This window comes from Aquarana catesbeiana, linkage group LG11 (genome assembly GCF_042186555.1).
Source record: "Aquarana catesbeiana isolate 2022-GZ linkage group LG11, ASM4218655v1, whole genome shotgun sequence".
NCBI lineage: Eukaryota > Metazoa > Chordata > Amphibia > Anura > Ranidae > Aquarana > Aquarana catesbeiana.
The window spans coordinates 264,138,820-264,162,839 of record NC_133334.1 but is presented as its reverse complement, the minus strand read 5'-3'; the positions used below and the strand labels follow the sequence as shown (position 1 = coordinate 264,162,839).

The 24,020-nt window shown below is 44.9% G+C and overlaps 1 protein-coding gene across 2 annotated transcripts in view; it reads right to left on the bottom strand.

Annotated features, from left to right (window-relative positions):
• The window catches only part of SLC7A10 (solute carrier family 7 member 10), a 143,597-nt gene that overhangs the window by 13,451 nt on the left and 106,126 nt on the right, over positions 1-24,020 (bottom strand). For both annotated transcript variants that reach the window (XM_073605781.1, XM_073605780.1), the window contains exons 2-7: positions 16,152-16,356; positions 10,768-10,919; positions 7,712-7,837; positions 6,582-6,735; positions 4,471-4,594; positions 1,179-1,282 (exon numbers count right to left, since the gene is read on the bottom strand). In XM_073605781.1, the coding sequence (XP_073461882.1) occupies positions 1,179-1,282; positions 4,471-4,594; positions 6,582-6,735; positions 7,712-7,837; positions 10,768-10,919; positions 16,152-16,237 (746 nt within the window). In that variant the 5' untranslated portion in view covers positions 16,238-16,356. The remainder of the gene's footprint in view (positions 1-1,178; positions 1,283-4,470; positions 4,595-6,581; positions 6,736-7,711; positions 7,838-10,767; positions 10,920-16,151; positions 16,357-24,020) is intronic.

The window sequence follows — 24,020 nt, the reverse complement described above, 5'->3', positions numbered from 1 at the left end:
ATCCCTGACTTTGTACAAGTGTACAAAGTGTGCAAGTGTAAAGCCTCATACACACGATCGGACTTTGTACAAACTTTCCCATGGATTTTTGTATAAAGGGCGTTGGCCGTAAACTAATTAGGCATACACACGGCAGGACTTTTTCAGTCAACTTTCACCAAATCACGTGGTTTTTCAGCTCTTTACCACCACCCTTTGGTTAACTTCTCTATTGTTGTCTGATCTTTTGCATTGGTTCAGAACATGCGTGTTTGTACTTTGGACTAAAGTCCTATGGACTTGTGTACACACGATAGGACTTTGCACCATAGGACTTTTGTTGCCGAAAAGTTTGTCTGTTTGCACAGCCAACATTTGTCTGATGAAAACCGAAAAAGTTTGTCCGATGGAGCGTACACACGCTAGGATGTTGCCTTAAAACAGCTAATTTGCATGTTTGTTGTCAAAAAGTCCTATCGTGTGTATGAGCCTTAGGTTTTGATGCTCGTTTAAAGCCAAAGGGTGGTCACACCAAATATTGATTTGATTTCGATTTTTCTTCTGTTTGCTCACATTGCATTTTGTAAATTGACAAAAAATAAACAATTAAAATATATTTTTATGAAAGCATTTTTACTTTAAACCTGCCTAAAACTTTTGCACATTGGTGTATGTGTTGTGGTTTGTTATGAATTGGGCTGCATTACATATATGTGATCGGTGCATTACCATACATGTGCAAATGCGTGTTGCCATAACATATATGTGTGAATGGGTCCTAATAGTTTTGCGTAGAGCAGGAAAAGTTAACATTTCTGTCATGAAGTTATTTCTCACCGTGACCCCTTTAGGAAGATTTTTATGCACTTCCTGTTCCTGTGACACCTGCACATAAAATGTGGGAATGTATGTCCTCCAGGACAGGAAGGTGCAGACAGCAATAAAAACATTGTCTGACCCTTAAAGGCCTCATCGTACTCCATATGTATATATGTGTGTTTATGGTTGGGGGAAGGGATTGTCTAATGAAGGTTTTGATTGGTCACACACACACAGCCCCGCCTGATTGTGATGTGTGTGTGAAAAGAGCAATTTGCGTCTCTGAAATCAACAACAGAAGCGGTTATGATCGTTAGAGTCCATTGATTGGTCGGGAGTTAGAGGCTACATCTACAAGGTTAGATCATACTCCCTCGAACCTGGATGAGGTAAAGAGGTATCCGTTAATCCCTCCGAATGTGGACAGTGCCACTGAAACTGGCATGATCCAGGAAAAATAGCCCAGAAGCTTTTCACCAAACGTCTAAAGCAACAGAAGGAGGAGAGGCTGAGATATTGGCAGAAAGACACAATGCACACAGCTCACACAGGGGCCTGCTTATCCAGGGGGGCCCCACTTACAGCGTCTAAAGGGCCACTCCGCCCAAAACTGATATTCAGTGTTTGCTGGATGCTGGAGAGTTTCTTCTCTCTATCAGTGAGATCTGTACACCTGCTGTGCCCATTATGAGGGGTTCCCACCATTCCTGTGCTGAGTTCCTGGGTCTGTACACCTGCTGTGCCCATTATGAGGGGTTCCCACCATCCCTGTGCTGAGTTCCCAGGTCTGTACACCTGCTGTGCCCATTATGAAGGTCCCCACCATTCCTGTGCTGAGTTCCTGGGTCTGTACACCTGCTGTGCCCATTATGAGGGTCCCCACCATCCCTGTGCTGAGTTCCTGGGTCTGTACACCTGCTGTGCCCATTATGAGGGTCCCCACCATCCCTGTGCTGAGTTCCCAGGTCTGTACACCTGCTGTGCCCATTATGAGGGTCTCCACCATTAATGTGCTGAGTTCCTGGGTCTGTACACCTGCTGTGCCCATTATGAAGGTCCCCACCATCCCTGTGCTGAGTTTCGGGGTCTGTACACCTGCTGTGCCCATTATGAGGGTCCCCACCATCCCTGTGCTGAGTTCCCAGGTCTGTACACCTGCTGTGCCCATTATGAGGGTCTCCACCATTCCTGTGCTGAGTTCCTGGGTCTGTACACCTGCTGTGCCCATTATGAGGGTCTCCACCATTCCTGTGCTGAGTTCCTGGGTCTGTACACCCGCTGTGCCCATTATGAGGGTCCCCACCATTCCTGTGCTGAGTTCCTGGGTCTGTACACCTGCTGTGCCCATTATGAAGGTCCCCACCATTCCTGTGCTGAGTTCCTGGGTCTGTACACCTGCTGTGCCCATTATGAGGGTCTCCACCATTCCTGTGCTGAGTTCCTGGGTCTGTACACCCGCTGTGCCCATTATGAGGGTCCCCACCATTCCTGTGCTGAGTTTCGGGGTCTGTACACCTGCTGTGCCCATTATGAGGGGTTCCTACCATCCCTGTGCTGAGTTCCTGGGTCTGTACCCCTGCTGTGCCCATTATGAGGGGTTCCCACCATCCCTGTGCTGAGTTCCCAGGTCTGTACACCTGCTGTGCCCATTATGAGGGGTTCCCACCATCCCTGTGCTGAGTTCCTGGGTCTTGTACCCCTGCTGTGCCCTGTATGAGGGGTTCCCACCGTCCGTGTGATGGATTTTTTGATAATTTTATATTTTAAACAATATAACAGGAACACCTAAAGGTGGGTGTCACCCAATACTCTGGGTAGGCAGGAGAAGAATCAGAAGTTGGGGCTGACTCCGGCCAACTAGAATATCACTTTTGGGCAGATGGACCCTGTAATCAATCAGGCAAAGAGCAGGACGTGCAGCGCAATAACCCAACTAAACTCATTATTGACTGATCTGACCACCATTGTGTAGATATCACTTACCTAAATCTTCGTTAACTGTCCCCATTACCAGCAGAGCGCAGAGCTACCAGCTGAACTTTACTTTTAAATCGGCTAAATCCATTCCATGTGAACGAAAACAAAAAGCTGTGCACAATCTTACAGTTTTCTTTAGAAAGCAGCCTCAAGCCTGTCCCTGCAGAGAAGGACCTACACTCTCTGTGGGGAAGCAGTGGTCTCCCTGCAAAGATCCCCCACTTGCTGAGTCACAGCTAGAACTCTCCAATCAGAGAGCATGAGCTTTGCCGATTGCAGAGTTATAAGTCTGACTCAGCAGGAGGCACACCAGACTCCTGCAGAGTGACCACTGCTTCCAGAGAGCAAGGGCCTTTCTCTGCAGCATGATGGCAGGGGACAGGCTTTTCTACTCAGGCTGTGGCTGCTTTCTATATAAGTATAATTTAACATACTTTGCACACATTTTGTTTTGATGCATCTGGACTTTTATTTAGCTGCTTTCAACTGACAGTTCATTTGGGCTTTAATTGGCTCACTGTACCTACGTATGTCTAAGAAAGCAGTAGCATTTTATAAGCATTGCAAGTTGCTAGAATGCTGTTATATTAGCGTTATCAGCTTTAGAATAACTTCCTTAAAAATGAAGGTGAAAGTGTACTGCAAGTGGGCTGTACTACATCGCTCAGAGCTGTAATCTTAACATGTTTCAGGCTCTGGGGGCAATATTTGGATGGCTTAGAAGAGGGGGAAAAACAGGCGGGTTTTCACGTGATGCTCATTTACTGTATAACCTAATGAGCAATCTCTGGGGGGGTTGCACATGGCGCAGAACGGCAGACTCTGCAGGGTGGTGTCAACCTCTACCAATATGCACCAAACCAATACACACACACCCAACAACAAAGCGCCATAAATCGGAAAGAAACCACCCCATTTCTGCACGTTCTGCTCTTCCCATCTCCTTGTGGGCACAAATCAATAGTTCATTCCCACATCCTCCCACGCTATACCGGGAGGTTACATTAGAAAGAAAGGAGGATAAAAATGACACAAAAGCTCAACCTCTATTAATTGGTAATTGGGGCCAAGAGGACAAATTTCAGTAGTAATTCCTCAAGGCACCTCCCACAATGCCTTCACCACCAAGCAGTCCTAGATGGAAAGTCTGAGGAGTGTTCCTCTGAATTGACTATGCATACAAAAAGAAAAGGAAACCAGAAGGGTCCCAAAGCAATTCTTCAAAGAGGAACCGGCAATCGAGTACAAAGGTTATAAAAAGTATTTATTACGAAAATTCACATTACACTAATCAAAAAATAGAACATACCTCCACCATAATACCTAAAATTAGACAACGTTGTCTAGAAACTCAGATGGCCACCACATTCAGAGGGGTGTATGTGGGAATGTGGTGGCCATCTGAGTTTCTAGACAACGTTGTCTAATTTTAGGTATTATGGTGGAGGTATGTTCTATTTTTTGATTAGTGTAATGTGAATTTCGTAATAAAATACTTTTTATAACCTTTGTACTCAATTGCCAGTTGCTCTTTGAAAAATTGCTTTGGGACCCTTCTGGTTTCCTTTTCTTTTTGTATACCGGGAGGTTGTTAAGGGTAGCACAGACAGTTCTAGCTACTGGTGCTTTGATAAAGGAGGCCCACTATGATCGGTTCCTGACTGGGGGAGGATAGATGGGGGGGGGGTTACTTACAACAGCAACGGCATTGGATGACATGAGCTCCTCCGGCGTCATAGCCGTGAAGTAAGCGATGTTGGTGAATGTGTAGACGAAGGTGACCAGAGGAATGGAGATAAATATGGCACGAGGTAGATTCCTGGAAGACAGAAACAATGTGTATAGTGCTTAGAGAGTCATCAAGGCTCACAATCTAAACCCAGGACCCCAGCCCTGCAAGCTGACCCCCCCCCGCCTTCCCTTCAGTCTTGCACAGTTGTACAGGCTCCTCTCCTGGACTGAAATTGCTTTCATAATGTCAATGGATTCTTCTTTGTTAGTGTGTATGGGATAATCAATAATACATTTTTAAAGAACGGATTGTTCAGTAAAAGCACAAAAAAACCCCAAATAAATAGCAAAATACAAGACGTGTGGAAGTGAGACAAGAAGGGGACCCAGCTTTAGTTTTAGTGGAGCTCAGTGGCCCTTGACATGTTTAACCCAAAATATATTATTTTGCCAACAGTTTGTGGACACCTGACCATCACACCACTATGAGCTTGCTGGATATTCTATTCCAAAACCATACCCATTAATATGGAGCCCCCCCCCTCTTCCCATGGCCATTAAGTTGGCATTACTTAATGGGCATTAGTATGAAGTCTTCCTGCTCCCATGGCCATTGATATGGAGTTTTCCCCTTGGCCATTAATGAGGAGTTTTCCCCCATGGCCGTTAATTTGGAGTTCCCTCATGGGCATTATTATGAAGTCCCCCTGCTCCCATGGCCATTAATATGGAGTTCTCCCCTTGGCCATTAATATGGTGTTTCCCCATGGGCAATATTATAAAGTCCCCTGGCTCCCATGGCCATTAATATGGAGTTCTCTCCCATGGCCATTAATATGGAGTTCTCCACCATGAGCATTAATATGGAGTTCTCTCCATGGTCAATAATATGGAGTTCTACCCCATGGCCATTAATATGGAGTTCTACCCCATGGCCATTAATATGGAGTTCTACCCCATGGCCATTAATATGGAGTTCTCCACCATGGCCATTAATATGGAGTTCTCCACCATGGCCATTAATATGGAGTTCTCCATCATGGCAATTCATATGGCTTTCCCCCATGGGCATTGTTATGAAGTCCCACTGCTCCCATGGCCATTAATATGGCATTCCCCCATTGCCATTAATATGGAGTTCCCCCATGGCCATTATCATGAAGTCCCCCTGCTCCCATGGCCATTAATATGGAGTTCCCCCCATGGCCATTAATATGGAGTCCCCCCCCATGGCCATTAATATGGAGATCTCCCCCATGGCCATTAATATAGAATTATCCCATAGGCATTATTATGAAGTCCCCCTGCTCCCATGGCTATTAATATGGAGGTCTCCACTATGGCCATTAATATGGAATTCTCCCCCATGGCCATTAATATGGAGTTCCCCCTATGGCCATTAATATGGAGTTCTCCACCATGGCCATTAAAAAGGAGTTCCCCCAGGCAGTTCTCCCCCATGGCCGTTAATATGGAGTTCTCTCATGGGCATTATTATAAAGTCCCCCTGCTCCCATGTCCATTAATATGTAGTTCTCCTCCATAGCCATGAGTAAGATGTTCCCCCAATGACAATTAATATGGAATTTCACCCATGTCTATCAATTTGGAGTTCCCCCATGGCCATTAATATAGAATTGCTATGACACACTTCAGGGAAGACTTTCCATAAGATTTTGGAGGGTGTCTGTGGAAATTTTTGCCCATTTGTGGGGTCAGGTATTGATATTGGATGAGAAGACCTGGATCACAATTGGTGTTCCAACTCATCCTAAAGGTGATCAGTGGGGTTGAGGCGCAGCACACTTGAGTTTCTCCACACGAAACTGGCCACACCATATCTTTATGGAGCTGGCTTGATGCTAAGTCATGGGGAAGCAGAAAAGGATCTTTCCCAAACTGTTACCACAAGGTTGGAAGAACACAATGGTCTACAATGTCTTTGTATGATGTGGTATTAACAGGAGCCTTCACCGGAAACAATCAATAGATTGAAGTGATCAATAGATTCTCAAGAAGGTCCACTCTGTGAATCTCCTCCCTCTAGAACCCAATAAGGATTAGGCTACAAGTACCTCCTGGGATCGACCAGCTCTTCTGTGACATAATTCAGAAAGTTCCAGCCGCTGAATGCAAATGAGCCTTGCAAGAAGGCCAGCGCCAACTGCCCCACCGTGGGGGTCATCCAAAAATTGAATGCATTGCTAGGTTTTAACTCTTCATAGTTACCTGTTAAGAAAAAACAAACAAAAAAAAAAATGATATCAGCCTCAATAATGCATGTCAGTTTTTTCCTGTAGCAGCTTTTTATTCATGTATTTAAAGGATCAGTCCACCCAAAATTGATGTTTCAGTAAGTAAATACTGAAGTGATAAAGTAGAGATAAACCCTAATTGGGTGACATTAGGTTTTCTGTGTGCACTGTGCATCATAAGCCATTGCCATTTAATATAATGTTTTTGCCTTTTTTTAACTCTTCATACATCTCAGTTCTGCTGGTCTTCTGCAGCCTCTTTGCAGCCACTTTATGTCTACATGCACTCTACCAATGGCTGCATGGCATTTCTCAGGGTGGGTTTCCCGAAGGTGACAATGGTGGACCATGCCTGTATAATGTGTTGAAAAGTCCACTTGATGTCTCCATTGGAAGGCACTATGACAGGGTGGCAACGCAGGAGTACAATTAGGAGACAGGAGCAGAAGGTTGTCACCTCATAACAAGAGATGCCTGAACAAGGACCTTCATGGTAGGATCACCAGATATTATTTTTAACAATTGAATTGAGAGTTAATTACATGACTGTAGAACCTGTGGGCAATGTATGTTACCTAGGAGCCTATGGCCTTCATGATTGGATGCTGAACCTGGCACATAAAGTCCTCCACGGGGACTCAACATTGAAACGTCTGCTGCCATATAAAAAAAAAAAACTCTCATGTTATTGACATGTGTACAAGCCTTGGACATTGGAAGCAAGCTCAGTGCCCTCTGGAGGAAATATGTGGTTGTTAGCTCCCAGATCTGCAACCAGCCCAGCTTCCAATGGCCTAGGAGAGGAACGGCAGCTTCCACCACAAGTTTCTTAAGTTGGAATTTTGTGACGCTGTTAAATACATTTTGCATGATATAATTTTAAGAGAGCTGATTTTTTTTTTTAATTACTATTATTTTGTATTCTGAAACAACAATGAAACAATGCGCACCGTTAAATATTTGCATGAAGCCGACAACTATGATGAGACCCAAGGCCAAGAGCTTCCCAGCTGTGAAGATGTCCTGAATCCTCGTGGCCCACCGGACACTGGTGCTGTTCACCCACGTCAGCAGCACTGCAAGTAAAAAGAGACTGTTCAGGTTTGGGGGACACTTTCTGGATGGTGGGCATGGGCTAACACTATGGCATAAGTTTAATTAAATGACCTTTCGTCCCAGGAACGATAAGAATACATTCCTAAGGAGGGACAACACCGGATTCTACACAATGTGACTTTTATAATTATTGGGGTGTATAAATATGTATATTATTACAAAGAAAAGTACGCTGTCTCTTTAAAAATACACAATGTCACAGATACTCATACTAAACAATTTAGACAAATGCTATCTCAAGAAAGTGAACAACCATGAAATATATTTCAGATCCTGTGCATAATTAAAGAAATACACTCTTAATTAATATGGTGAAAAAAATATAGATAAATTAAAAATTTCAAATCATAAACTGCTCTTAAAATTCTAGATAAATGTTCATAGAGTCCATCCAAATGCTTATGATCCACACTTTGGCCGCGGGATTGTCAGGTGCGCCCCCGTGCCTGATGAAGTCACAGCTCTAGCTCCGCCCGATGCGTTTCCCCATAATAGGCATCCTCTGGGATTGGAGAGTGAGAGCATCGGTTCTCATTTGGGAAACAAAGCGCAAGTGATCTCTATTTCTTGAGATCAATCCTGTCTGGTAAGATGCCTCACTGTTTGAGCAGCATTTTGAGCACTGGAGCACTTTATATGCAAGCACTGAGCACTTTCAAAAGCACTTGGATGGCCTCTATGGACTTTTATCTAGCATTTAAATGTAAGAGCAGTTTACGAATTGAGATTTTTAATTTATATATATATATATATATATATATATATATATATATATATAGTCAAAATCAAGAGTCGGACTATGGAGTAGCCTGACCGGTTTCGCCGGCTGCTTCAGAGGCTCAACCTCTGTGCGGGGATGAATAGCCCTTTCCAGGAGTACTAGCCAATACCTTGGTTTCTGTGTATACATATATATAACTTTACGTATCTCTCCGTGGAGGCGACAAGAGCCAAAGGGTGAAGCCATAATAATTTCTCAAATGCCATAGATCCTCAATTTGCTATACTTATGGTCAAATCTACACGTTTATGAGAGGTGGACATGGTGTTTAACTGTATGAATGCTATGCTTTAATGATACCGATTTTATGATGGTTTTCTTCATGTATTTTGATACTAATAAGATTTGCCTTTTTCCATATATGTACAGTGGGTTGTGTTTATATGTATTCATTTGGGATGGTTGAGCATAATCAGGTTTTTTAATTGAGTCAGATAGATTCCGTACTTACCGAGAGCTCCCATCCTATTTTTCTCCCCCTCCTTTTTATTTTGAGAGCAATACACAGGGTTAATTTACAATTGCACTTTCTGAGGCAGTACCTAGAGGGCCCTTTAAATGTAGTTTTTGATCATTTACAGTCACCTTAAGGCAGGATACTGAAATGAACGTGCTGCCATAGGATGTGTCTGTGACCCTTTTTTTGTAATGTGAAGCACTGCAATGTAAAATGAACAGTACCGCAACACATATGTAGCACCCTGATCTTTAGGCAGGGCTGCTATTACATTTATTTGCCAAATGATAGTTGCCTTGGCCAATTGATAGGAGGTCAATTGATTTCACCCTAATTCTGGAATTGCTGCACTTCTCTCCTCTGTCACTAGATGGCCGGGTATCTGGTGGCATTAGATAAGACAAGGGCAGATTAGGAATGAATGGGGTATCCCAGACAATGGGCAGGGATTTTCTTGGGTCCCTTGACCTGCTGGGAGAGCCTATTTATTTGAGTGGAGTCAGGTGATCGGGGTTCTGTGCCACCTGGACGGCTGTCTGGGTGGACGTGTGTCATATTGCCCCAGGCTGCTAGGCCAGAAACCTAAGGCCTATCCCGGGGACATCTGGTCGGCTACCTGAGCGCCTACCCAGAAGTAGTGAAGGGTTGGGACCACAGGCTTGTAGTTCAACCAAAAGTAACGGTTCCGTCGGCCGGGAACCAGTTGTGGTTGGAGGTAGAGGGGAAGCTGTCGCCACAAAGGGACCATCCACCTCGCTACCGGAGACCACAGCGAGTGAGCTGAGGCCAGTACCAGAGCAGACTTCTCGCCAACCGGGGACGGTGAAGAAGTGGGAAAGCTTCAGCAAGTGCCAAGTCAGGGACCCAGCGGGACAGCAGAGATGATGCTTGTGGAGTGCCAAGCCAGGGACCTAACATGTCAGCAGGGGTGAAGCTTGAGGAGTATCTGTGAGTGGGGGTGAGGCTTGAGAAAGATACTGAGTGCTACAGTGAAAGAGCTCAGGGGATCCAGTGGCAGTGGATCTGAAGTCTAGTGAGAGAGACTGGGAGCTCGTTGAGTGAAGACCCACAGTGAGTGAGTTTGGGGTAAAGAGAACTGTTCATGCAGAAAGTTGAATACTTTTACCATTAGTAACAGCTACAAGATTGTTGCCATAGGGGACAGCGGTCCTACCTATACAGAAGTGGTGTCCGGCTGGAGGTCTTCATCTGTATAGCTGTCTACCTATAGAAGTCTCAGAGTCTGCAAATTAACATTGCATCTACCTAGGGGTGTCCTGGCCCTAATAATCTCTCCCACAGTTCTGTTTAAGATACAATAAATCTCTTTGCATTCAAAAAGTGTCTGGCGCCCACCTGTTCATCTCGCATTACACCCACCATGCCCTGTAACCCACTCTACACTGAAGGATGTCGGTTGTCATTAACTCTGGAGGTCACCATTAGGCCTCAGGGGCTCTGAGACTTGACTACTCATGTAATGTCTGTTGTGTAGACTGGAAGTTTTAAATGGGCCCTATCTTTTAGCTTTCAATATACTGTATGTGACCAACCCTTAGACTGTAGAATCTCTTCAATGGCCTATCAGCAGTTAGAATGGAGCTCTTTCTTTTCTACCCCCCAACTTATAGCTATGTACCTGTGAAACTTACACAGACAGACCAATGAGAGGGTCCTGGTGGCGTCATACGGCGGTATACAGTCCGGGAACACAGGCTGGAGGACGTAGTTGGAGAATGTCAGTGCAATGACTGCCAGGCTGGTGGGGTACATAATAAGAACGGCGCTCCATAGAAGCAGGAACCTGCAAGAGTCAGCAGAGGAGAGTCAGGGCAGGAGGCAGAAGATCCTGATCTAAATACAACATTCACTTCAAGTAAGACCCGCAGGGGTTTGTGTGCTCATAGGTGGGAGGGGCCAGAACTTATGATTGGTCTAGCATAGGCCAGCCATTGGTGTTACCTGTACCTCAGGGGTGTGTCTTATTAAAGCTGAACTCTGGGGAAAAAATGATTTACCCTTTGCAATGAGTCTGCATTCCTGCTCTAAGGTTAACTGCTCATTTTGACTAGCGGACGATGAATACGTTGATATACTTATTCCTCACTCATGCAGGCTCCTTCCTCTCCCTGGAAGCCTCTTCCCTTCGCTGCCCAACTGGTCGCAGCTCTCTGATGTCATCCTGTACGATGCAGGACCTGCAGAGGACTCCAAAGACCCGCCCACAGTCAGGGAGCACCAGACAGTAGAGGAGAGCGCTGGCTGCCAGGGAAGGGAGGAACAAGGTAAGCATATCACCTTATTCATCACCACCTAAGCAAAACATTTGCAGTAGGGAAGCGGCCAACTGCAAGAGTAAACTTTTTTTGCCCGGAGTTCAGCTTTAAAGTGGGCTCAGCATCAGATATATTTTTTTTTTTGCATACATGCTAAGAAATGAATGACCCTTTCAGGCATGCTAAAGTGGCTTTCCTTTTAATAATATTGCATACCATTTAGCATGCCTTAAGTGATATCTTGCATACCTTAATGCAGAGGTCTCAAAAGGGCCAGTTTACTGCCCTTCAAACTTTAGGGGGACCGAACTGTGGCCAGTGGGAGTAGACATGCCCTGGTATCAGTGGGAGTAAACAATGCCATAAGCTTGATTATCAGTGGAAGTAAAATTAAATTACATCGTTGGTGTCAGTGGGAGGAATAGTGCCCCATCGTTGGTGTCAGTGGGAGGAATAATGCCCCATTGATGGTGTCAGTGGGAGGAATAGTGCCCCATCATTGGTGTCAGTGGGAGGAATAGTGCCCCATTGATGGTGTCAGTGGGAGGAATAGTGCCCCATTGATGGTGTCAGTGGGAGGAATAGTGCCCCATTGATGGTGTCAATGGGAGGAAAAGTGCCCCATCATTGGTGTCAGTGGGAGGAATAGTGCCCCATCATTGGTGTCAGTGGGAGGAATAATGCCCCATTGATGGTGTCAGTGGGAGGAATAGTGCCCCATTGATGATGTCAGTGGGAGGAAAAGTGCCCCATCATTGGTGTCAGTTGGAGGAATAGTGCCCCGTCATTGGTGTCAGTGGGAGGAACAGTACCCCATCATTGGTGTCAGTGGGAGGAACAGTATTCCATCATTGGTGTCAATGGGAAGAATAGTGCCCCATAACTGGTGTCAGTGGGAGGAATAGACAGCGCCCCAAAACTGGTGTCAGTGGAAAGAATAGTGCCCCATAATTTGGTGTCAGTGAGAGAATTAGTTCGCCATCTCTGGTGTCAGTGGGAGGAAAAGCACCCCATCATTGGTGTCAGTGGGAGGAATAGTGCCCCAAGGGTAGGATAAAGGCAGCCAAAAGGCCACACCCAGCCTATGGGTCACAGTTCGGACACCCCTGTCTTGGACTTCTTCAAAGAAAACTGCATGGCAAAATGATCAATAGACTCAAGAATAAAACAGTTGAAATGATATGCCAATCTAGACCTTTACTAATGTGAAGCTTGGTTCAGCCCCTTCTACCTCCTGAGTCCTCCCTATTAGTGATTATCCACTTGTCTACCAAGGTACGTTTCTAAATGACAAGTGGTAATCAAGCAAACGACTACTGCTGCAGCTGTGATCTTGATACCGCCTTTAAGAGCCAGTGAAGGACTTTCTGATAAAAGTGATCCAGGCAAGAAACAGCTGGCCCTTAGAGCAGGAGGAACTCAGGGAACAACTGTTCCTAGATCCCTCCTGTGACTATTGACCCCGGAAGAGATGTGTATTACATCACTTCTGGGGTCACAGCTGTCATTGCTCAACAATGCAGCTATTCAAGCATGATCTTTGCTTGAATAGTTGCATTGGAGAGCAGCACAGACACTGGGGAGTCTAAAAGGCCCCCAATGTCTGCATAAAGAGGACCTGTCACCTGCCTATGCTGTCACTAAGGGGGGCTTGTTAGCCCCTTGTGATAGCCATAAAGCTATATAAAAAAAATGAAAAAGTGTAAAAAAAAAGAATATAAAATAAATAAAAATAATAATTTTTTTTTTAAAGCACCCCCTTCACACCCCATATAAAAAAGCACAGCCTATGGAGAATTTCAGGTACCACAGTGTTTTGCAATTCTACAGACGTACACAATTTTAATACTTGACATGTTTGGTATCTACTGTATTTACTCGACGCAAACCAATCTTTTATATTTTACCAAAAATTGGGTATAACATTTTGTTTGTTTGCACCAAAATTCATCATGTTTGATAAATAACGGTGCAAATATTGTGTGGAATAAAAAATGGCAACTTCCACTATTTTATGCTACTGAGTCTCTGCTTTCAGAAAATATTATACTTTATTTTGGGGGAGGGGTTATAGTAATTTCTAGAAAAATAATGCAGATTTTAACATTTAAAAATGTAAAAAGAATTCCCCTGTAGACAAGTGGTTAAAGCTGCTCATCATATTATGAAGCCACTTGGGGAGCTGGAGGGGGTGGGGTGGCGTCAAGGTCAAATGTTTTTGAAAAAGTTTAAATTTCCATCATCTACCCGTATCTTTTCATCTACTGATCACTATGGAGAAATCTTTTCAAGAATCCATTTTATAGCTCCACTGCAAGGGAGTTCAGCTTTAAAGAAAATTCCTGAGACCGTACCATGAGAAGGGTCATTACTGGTGCAGATGTTAATAACAAAATAACAGAACAAAGAAATAAAACAAGAAATATATACAGTATAGGTTATAATGACATGACTTCTACAACACTTATTTTATTTTGGATGGCATGAAAAAGGATTAGCACCTTTGTGAGGTTTTTATAGCTGCCTGTGTCCTATTGGGGAGATTTCCTCTCACTTCCTGTCAGAGGACAGAAATAGATGAGACAGGAAGTGATGATAAATGGACAATAGAAAAAAAAAAGGACAGGCTGTCTGGTAGCTATGTGGTTACCAGCATTTTTATTTCTTGCACTGCCGGATCTGAATCCCACTACATCATATGAAGTTTGTGTGTTTGGCCTGTTTGTATGGATTTATTGGTTTGCACCCAAACTGGTCCTACAGGAGACGTGTAGCGCACCCCCTCCTCCTCTTAGTGCCCACACAGCCAGGCACACAGCAGTCTTTTGCTGGCTCAAGAATCAGTCTAGAGGTTTCTTTTTGTGGGTTTTATTGGGGAATGATGAACTTGGATAGGGATAGGGAGCATGGGATACCCTAAAACTGTAGAACTTGAATTTGAACAGAACTTGAAGACTGCTAACCTTCTGGCTGCTCTTACCCAGCTCTTGAAAAACTTGTACAACTCCAGCTGCAATATACAGCACCTGACGATATTCCACCCCTGCTTGGCTGTACTTGCACCACTTCTGGTTGTACTCTCCCAACAAAAGTCCCACAGAATCTCCTTACTGCCTGTGACCTGTCCTCTTCCCAGAGACTGAAGTTTCACATGGTCAATCCTTGCAGCACAGTATCATCCGATGCCTCCTGACGACATCCACCAGGCTCTTTCCCGTGAGGGGGATGAAGACTCAATTAGCCTCTGAACAACTTAGAATCTCTCCCAGATCTTCCTTCCTGGCTTTCCTCCCATAAGCTTTCTCCTGACACTTAGACGCTCTTTGTTTAGGTCCCCCCAGCTAGGCCTAGCTGGGACCTCGATGTCTTCAACCAGCTCTCTACCCTGGCTACTTCCCAGAAGGGCAAGGCCCTTCAACAGGGGTCTCTTCTGAAGAGCTGAACCCTGGGATGCTGTCTTACATCACTATACTGCAGACTCCCCTGCCCCCCCCCATGCTTTAGACTATTTATGGGTTTTTTCTCCACCTTCTGGGCACACCTCTATAAAGACTGGCCAAAGTCCAATAAATATTCATGTTGCAGTCTCTGCCCTCCCTCCCACTTTGTTCTAGAATTCTCCAGAATACAGGGGGAAGTAGTAGAGCAGCAGCCTGTGAAAACCTGAGCAGCCCTAACCAATCAACCCCCCCTGCTTCACGGACTACAGCAGAGCCAAACTAAATCTACCTAGCAGCCTACCCTAAACCTATGAGGGTGCCACATGTGCTAGGATTATTAGAGTGCAAACTCCTTTGGGTACACAATGGCTTCCATCAGTACAGTAAATCAATGTGTTAATAGAGCGCTGGAGCCAAAACGGGAGGGACAAGACCTTCAATACAGATTTTAGAGGCAGGTCTCCGGCAACCAGGGCATTCTTTTTCCCTTTGTCCTCCAGGGTATCCTCAGCTGAGGTCAGGTGATCCCTGTCTGGGGTATCCTCACCCCAGGACCCCCCTGGTGGGGGTGCCTGAATTAATCTAAGGAGCATGAGAAGGATGAGGGTGCCAAAGATATAATGTGAGTCTTATAATGCAAATCCACCAATATTGCACATGACTGAATGTCACAAAAAATAAGCCAATTTGTTTTGGGGGTTCACTGGGTTCCCTTCAAAGATCAGGGCATATGTGATAAACTAAGCGATAATAAGTACATGATATCTGCTTGACTGGCGGCCTGAGTGGCTCTGCTGATACACTAGTCCGAGCACAGATAAAATGTGTTTTTTCCAGCTCAGCTTACCACAAGCCCTGATGAAGGACCAGTGAACCCTCAAAATGTGTTGGCTATTCTTTTATGACCTTCTGTTATTTTTCAGTAAAGATTTACTAGACTCATGTTATGTCTTTGGCACTCTTGTGTGGTCTTATTCTATCAGGACAGTTAAGCCACAGGTAATGTAGGAATGGGAAGGGTGGTGGTGGTGGTGGTGGTGGTGGGGGGGGAATAGGGCCCCTACCATCCAGAAGTTAAATTTCATGGCAAGAGCCACAGCTAACACATAAGGATATTTTAAGCCAACTAGTAAAATGAACAGTTGGCTCTCTGTAGATCAGAGAGTAACCGTCTAGCCCCTCCAAATGCAGGGCTTGTCTGCATCCACAGCCCATAGGCTAATGCCCATTCTTGCTTCCATAAAAGTGACAAAACAGACCCAGCCCTAGAGGAAGGCAATGCATGTTCAGAACAACAGATACCGATTATCTATTACTTACCCTGTTAACCCACCAAAAATCTCAGTGACATATGAATAATCACCTCCAGATTTAGGAATCGTGACTCCAAGTTCAGCATAGCACATGGAGCCCAGGGCAGAGACCCCGCCCCCGAGGACCCAGATGATTAACGCCAAGCCCACAGACCCGCTGTGTTCCAGGACACCCTTTGGGGAGATGAAGATACCGGAGCCTATAATGTTACCTGCAAGAGGGAGAGAAAGACATATAGTTGGAATGCGTTTCAGCAGTTTACAGGAAACATCAAGCCGTTCACATCAGTCCCGGTCCCCTACCCAGTCACGAATTACATGCTACTAACTTTGGGCAGCTGCACTGTCACAGCTAAAGCCAAATTGGATGGAAGCCACATGCACTGCCTTAAAGTGCACCTGTGCCCAGAGAATTGACATTAACTTGTTTCATCGTGTAACGCATATATATAGCGGGTGGGCCTTAACGCCTGCCTGCCACATATATGCATCCATGGGACTCTGCTACTGTGTACTGGGAGTGCGCTCACTACCCGCTTCCAGCACACTGACCACCAAGCTGTCATTAACAGCTCCCTGTCACCATTTACAATGGGAAGCATTGGTGGGATGGGCTCCCCATCATGTGACTGCTGTGACAGCCAATCACAGAGGTCACATTATCAGAAACTCCACCATCCAGCATGGTGTGGTAGCATATATGTGATGACTGGGCATTAAAGCCCACTTAAAGGGCCCCCAGGAGGCATCAGAAAGGGGTTAAAGTAGTAAGCAAGCAGTAAAAATTCTTAAAAATAAGTAATTCCCTAACCTCTCTAGCTGCTTGTACTGTGAAGTAATTTATTCTAAAAAATTTTCAGAGGTCACAATAAGGACTCTAAAGTCAGTTTCAGTCCATTTCTAACAACATCTGCTATGTTTTTACTAAACCAGCTTATAATGCAATATAAAGTGAATATATATATATCTTTGAAGATGAATCACTCATCCTCTATAGCTACAGAGGTAAATGAGAGCTTGTTTCAAAATGCTTTTACTGTTGTTTCTGAATATGTAAATACGTTAGTGTGCATGGTCTGGGAACAGGTTCACTTTAAGGCAGCCTGTTTGTTATGAAAGGACCACTAAGGCACCTTGAGGGAACAATTAACGAACATTTCTTTTTTTTTATCAACGCACTAAAAGGGACTGTATGTGCACTTGTCTCTGTTGTACAGTGCGCTGGGGTGCCATTCACAATGAATTTTCCTAAGTATGAAAGGTACACTTATTTAATGCCTCCACCCTCCCTCCCCTAGTTGGCATCCTGTCTTACTGCCTCCCTAACCCCTTAATTCTGCTTCCAGTGGTCCTTTAAGTGGGCTTTATTGCCTGGAGGTGGCACGGCTTCTCTATTGTATGATTGGCTCTCACAGAGCTCACATTATTGGAAGCCCATTCTGCTGGCTCCTATGCTTCAGTTTGTGAATGAACAGGAAGCCACTCAGCACAGAGCACTTCAAATTCATTCACTGCCCTGTGCAACTGAGTCTGCAGAGAAAAACACGTGTGTTTGAGCTTTGGGGTGCACACCCTAATACAATAGGTTGCGCACACCTGTGCATGTCAATATCATATTTCAGAAAAGCTCCACCTTTCACCAATGAAGAGCCGTCCTTGAGCTCCAGTCCAGTGATTTGCCTGGGCTCAGAAGATATCATCAGTCTGCTGCAGGTAGGAAGAACCATTTCCTCAGTCTCTCCTTCACCAGTGATTGGACTACAACAGCCTTTCTCAACCTTTTCAACACAGAGGAACCCTTGAAATAGTTCTCCAGTCTCGGGGAACCCCTGGTAAAAATTAGAAATCTACAACTCATGATACATTAGTGTGATGGTCATTGGGAAGAATGGTCCTTATACTTGTGGTCATTGGGAAGAATTACCTCCTTACAGATAGCTAAAAAGATCAATGGTGTCGGTGGGAACTTATCCGAGAGGCAGAAATGGCCCAATGCTGAAGGAACCCCTAGCAACCTCTGGAGGAACCCTAGTTGAGAATCACTGGACTACAACATTGTTACAAGGCCACAAGGTAAGAAGCCACAGCCAAGAACTGCACAGGCACCAAGATTTATCTCTGAGCTAGCATCTCAGTAGACGGTGACCCTGGATAATGCCTAAACAAAAATGTATTGAGCATATCCAGCCTTGCAAGAACATTTCACCCTATATCTTAATAATTTTCCTTTGGGAATAATAAAGTGTTCTGCATTCTGAAATTCTCTGTGTCTTTCGGCCATGTAGCCTAATGGGATTCGGCGCTCACGAGGTACGCCAAGCGGAAGCGGCCTGCAAACTCAAGTCGGAGGAGGCGCCCCCACCGCGGGCACATTCTGTTGCTTGAACATCGCCCATGCAAATGACTTACACGGGAAAGGCCAGCTCGATACACAGTCACAATGCGAATTTGTCAAAGTGTCTCCGGCGCACACGGAACAAAGGGTGGCTATCTTCGAAGGCAGATGAATTGTGTAATCTGCTCCGAGGTTCCTGGCTGGAAGGAAATCTCATTGGGACACAGCAGAACCTCTTTATTATCCGGCAAAAGGCTTTTAGCTCAATGGCACGGGGTCAAGCTAACACCCCTGCCACGTTCAGTGCCTTCTTCTTCCCCCAGGCAACCACCTTGAGAAGCTATGACCACCCCGCCTTCTTCTTTTTTTTCAAGCTTTGCTTGCTTGGCATGCAGAAAGGCAGGCAGATTTTCACACTTGTGCTACTGGAGGCGATTCAGCCAAAAATTAGCAGACCTATTGCACACTAGTTAACCCTTTAAAGATGCAAGCCAGGAAAAAAAAGGACAGTTTTCCCTTTTATTTAGAAAGAGGGCGCATAGCCTGCTTGTGCCCTTCATTACTATCCTAATAACACATTCTTATGGTAGCCTGAGATCCTGGGAATCCCACGCTCCCATACTTGTAAATGCGTAGGTCCAAAAGTTCAGAGATGCACCTATCTGAAAACACGTGACACAGCAGATACTAGTGCTAGAGTGCTGTGTTCCTCTGGGTGAACCAAGACCCAAGAGCAGTGGGATAATTGGTTTCTTAAAGCAGTGTTCCTCAACCAGGGTGCATTGGCGCTCTGGGGTGTTCTTTAAGTCCTCGGGTGCTGCAAGCATGAGACACAGTTTGCCCTGGATCAGGCTCTATGATCTGGGGGGGGGAACTTTGATTTCATGGGGAGACTCTGGTGTGATGGGGGATCTCTGACTCTGTGATGATCAGGGGCCTCTGATGTATAGGGGTAAATTTGATCTGATGGGGGACTCTGACGTGTTGAGGGACCTCTGACATGATAGGGTCTCTGATGTGATGTGGAAACCTCTGATGTGAAGATGGGAGCTCTGATATGATGGGAGGACCTCTGATGTGATGAGGAAACCACTGATGTGAAGAGGGAACTTTGGATGTAATGGCTGGACCGCTGATGTGATGGGGAACCTCTAATGTGAAGATGGGACTGCTGATATGATGGGGAACCTCTGATGTGAAGAGGGACCTTCAATGTGATGAGAGGACCTCTGATGTGGGGGGGGGGGGGGACTCTGATGTGAAGGGGGAACCTCTGAAGTGAAGGGGGACTCTAATGTGATAAGTGGACCTCTGATGTGACGAGGGAACCTCTAATGTGAAGGGGGAATCTCTGATGTGGTGGGGGAACCTCTAATGTGAAGATGGAACTGCTGATGTAATGGGGAACCTCTGATGTGATGGGAGGATCTCTGATGTGACGAGGGAACCTCTGATGTGAAGGGGAAATTTCTGATGTGATGGGAGGACCTCTGACGTGAAAGGGGGACCTCTGATTGGAGTGCCTCCAGATTTTACATACTTTTAAAGGTTGCCACAACTGCAAATAGCCTGGTAAACACTTATAAAAAATATCTAAAGCTGAAACTTTTCAAAAACTTTTTTGGATAGGTTAGAAAGGGGTTGGGACCTCAGACAAGTTCATATTGTACAAAGTAGAAGAAAGGTCTGAGGAACTGGATCTCTGAAGGTAGTAGGTGTCCTCAAGTAAGTCTTGAGGACCTTTCACACCGAACTCAGTTGAATGCAGTCGGCTGCATTTTGAACTCCACTCCAACTGCATAGACAGCCCAAAATCAAGGTGATCCTATGGGCATAGTTGACATCAATGCAGTGCAGTTAAAAAAAGTAGAGCATGCCGCATTTTTTTGCGCAAACACAGGGATCGCTCTTCAAATGCACTTCAAATGCTTGCACTGCACCCCCTTAAGCCCAAAAACGCAGCGCAAAATGCATGCAAAACGCATTCAAGCACACGTCAAGAGTGCTTCAAATGTAAGTAAAGATGCAGTCAAAAATGCGCAGTTATGTGCAGTTTCTGGTGTGAATGGGCCCTTAAGCAACGTAAATGAATGAGCCTCCCTAGGCATCTCCCAAGGGTTGGTGGCCAAATGTAGTTTTTTTGGACAAGTGTGGGACTGGTATGCAAAGAGAAAAGTGCCGAAAGCAGAAGGTTTAAAGTCCATAATTCAATTTTAATTCAGACTTTTACTTTAGACTTGTACAATACAACACACTTCAGGGGTTCAAAGGACCCCCTTTGTAAGGGCAATGAAAATCTCTAGACAGCTCTCCCAGGATTGGTGGCCAAAGGTAGGCTCTTTGGGCGAGTAGGGTGTGCAGCGAAGAAAGCGCCAACAGTAGAGTGTATAAAGTCCAGATTTTATTTTTTTAAATCTTTCTATCATAAAATCCAATGTGTTTTGGGGTTAAAATGTTCCCCCAGCGGGTTGAAAAAAAAAAGAGCTGATTCCCCCATTCACACATCTGATGAGGATGGGGGAATCCTTCCTGCTGTGCTATTGAATTCTGCAAGGAAGGGAGCCTTCCCCGCTGTCAGAATACAATGATCGATGTTGCCGGCTACAGCCGGCAGCACTGGTTGTTCGGGAAAAACCCGACAGGCTGGTTGTACGCAGGTCAACCGATAGATCAACTTGTGTACAAGCAGCTGGCCCATACATGGATCATAATTTGTTTAGTCCCTGCCGAACTGGCCAAATTTTGATTCATGTATGGCCAGCTTAATTCCATCAAGAGGCATATTTGTCCACATGACCATTAGTCATTTTTGACCATTGTCACTGGGACTAAAAGTGAGGGAACGCTCAAAACTTGGGTTTTTACTGGAACAAGAATAGAGGGGAAGCCTTCCAATTGGGGCACATGTTTTGGTGACAACTGTCTAGAGGCAGCTCTCTAGTCCCCTGGAGTGGTCTAAGGAATGTAGATAGAATGAGAGAGTGCCACAGACACAATGTAAGTCCAGTAAATCTTTATTGCACATGACAGGATGCCACAAGAAAATACCAACGTGTTTCGAGGGCTCAATACTACCTTCTTCAGGGCTGCTGACAGTAAATAGTGAGAATACTGGACAACAGATTGTGAAAAAAAGCACAAAATGGTGCTCATTTGGGTCGACAGTCAGGTAGCCTAATTGGCTACCAACATAAACACCTTTCCTATCCTTCTGTGGAAAAACTTTTATAAAACACATTCACATGATTGAGTTGCTTTTGCCATCGTTAGCTTAATAAGGGATCTTTAGGTCATAGGTCAACACTACTTTTACACAGCAGGTTATTGGATTCAATGATCGATTTGCAGTTGATTCCCCAGGAGACCCGCCATTGTACATTCCACTCACTTATTGCTGCAAACATTTTACACCCTTCAAATTTTGTCCAAAAAATCCTAAAGCCACGTACACACGGGCGGACTTTTCGACCGGCCTGGTCCGACGGAATGTATCCGTCAGACAATCCGATCGTGTGTGGGCTTCACCGGACCTTCAGCGGACTTTTTCTGTCGAAAATCAGGTGGACTTTAGATTTAGAACATGTTTCAAATCTTTCCAACGGACTCGAGTCCGATCGAAAAATCAGTTCGTCTGTATGCTAGTCCGAAGGACAAAAAAGGACGCAAGGGCAGCTATTGGCTACTGGCTATGAACTTCCCTATTCTAGTCCGGTCGTACGTCATCACGTTCAACCGGCCGGACTTTCGAACGGACTTTAGTCTGTTCGTGTGTGCGCAAGTCCGGTCGTTCGCAAGTCCCTTATAACTCCGTCGAAAGTCCGTCGGAAAGACCGCCGGACGTTTGATGCTGAAAAGTCCGCTCGTGTGTACGCGGCATTAGCCTCACTTGGGTCACAATAGGAATGGACAAAATTGAAAGTTTAAATTTGTTGAAATTTCTGCAAAAAATTGGTTAATTCGCCAAGACTGTGGCCATTTCTCTGAAATGCATTGGAGTCAAGGGTAAAGATGAAATTAAAGTATAACTAATGGCAAAACTTTTTTTTTTAGTTTTGGATAGAGTGGAGATGGATTAGATCCCCTGTCAGTTTTCATTGCTTCCTGTGCCCCTGTTAAAGCGGAGTTCCAGCTGCAAAAACACTGCAGCTGCTGACTTTTAATAAGGATACTTGCCTGTCCAGGGAGCCCGCGATGTCAGCCCCCCGAGGCCGATCCATCCATCGGATCGGGTGCAGGCGCCGCCATACCAACTAAGGCAAACCGGCAGTGGAGCCTTCTGGTTTCACTGCCGGTTTCCTACTGCGCATGCACGAGTCGCACGGCTCTTCCTGAATGGCCCCGTCATCTTCTGGGACACACTAAGTTCCCAGAAAGCAGTGGGGGGTGAAGAGGACGCGATGCACTGCACCACGGTGATGCTGGGGCAGAAGTACACAAGGTACATCAAAAAAGGTAAGTAAGGAAAAAAAAAATCCAAAATTAAGTGGTGGAGGGGTTGTCATTCCTTTAAGATAAATTTGTAAAAGTGGGTGGAACTCCACTTTAAGGTGATTTACCCTCTCTATTTGTCCTGCTTACTTTTATCATTAAAAGTGAAAGTAAAAAAAACAAAAACTAATTTTGGGTTGTCCCCAGAAAAGTAATAGAGGGGAAATCTTCTAATGGGAATATTAGTTCCGGTGACCTGGGGGGTCCCCAAAGAATTCCCTTAATTTTCAGGTATTTCTTCTCACTTCCTGTTTGGCCGTGGGACAGGAAGTGAAGGTAAATCTCCGCAATGGGTAAAAAAAGATGGTGGAAAAAATCTGACAGGGGTCATAACCCTGCCTACCTCTATTCAAAATGGAAAAAAAAAAAGTTTTGCCTATAGTTTTACTTTAAGGTGTATTTAATTGGTTTTCAAGGGTGCAATGGTCTATAAATGGCTCTTGAGGGATACACTTCTTTCAATTAAAGCCTCATTATTTAATTGTTTTTTTTAAAGACAGCACATTAAATAAAAATGTACAGAGCTCAGCTATCTCCCCCATACAGTAAAACCCCACAGAAAAATCTGCAGGGGACACAGCAGCAGTGAAAACCTGACAAAGGTCCTAACCCTTCCCCACAAAATAAAAATCAGTTTACCAAGTTATCTTTGAGGACAGCAATATGAGAAATGATTAGTTCCACCTTCTACAAGAAACACAAGCAGAACAAGTGAGGAATAGATCTCCTCTCCCAGGATTTATAACACAGATATCATTATATTATTATATTATACAGGATTTATATAACGCCAACAGTTTGCGCAGCGCTTTACAACATTAGGGCAGACAGTACAGTTACAATACAAATCAATACAGGAGGGATCAGAGGGCCCTGCTCATTAGAGCTTACAATCTAGATATGCCTTTACTCTTCTTTTGCTGATATTTCTGGTGCTGTAGAAACTGTCTAAGTGCAGACTCATATTGATTGCTCCTTGGTGGGCTGGCAAGAGAACAAAAAGTTCTATTGGTGGCCCAAGAGAACCTACGGACCTACCTACGGACCTACCGT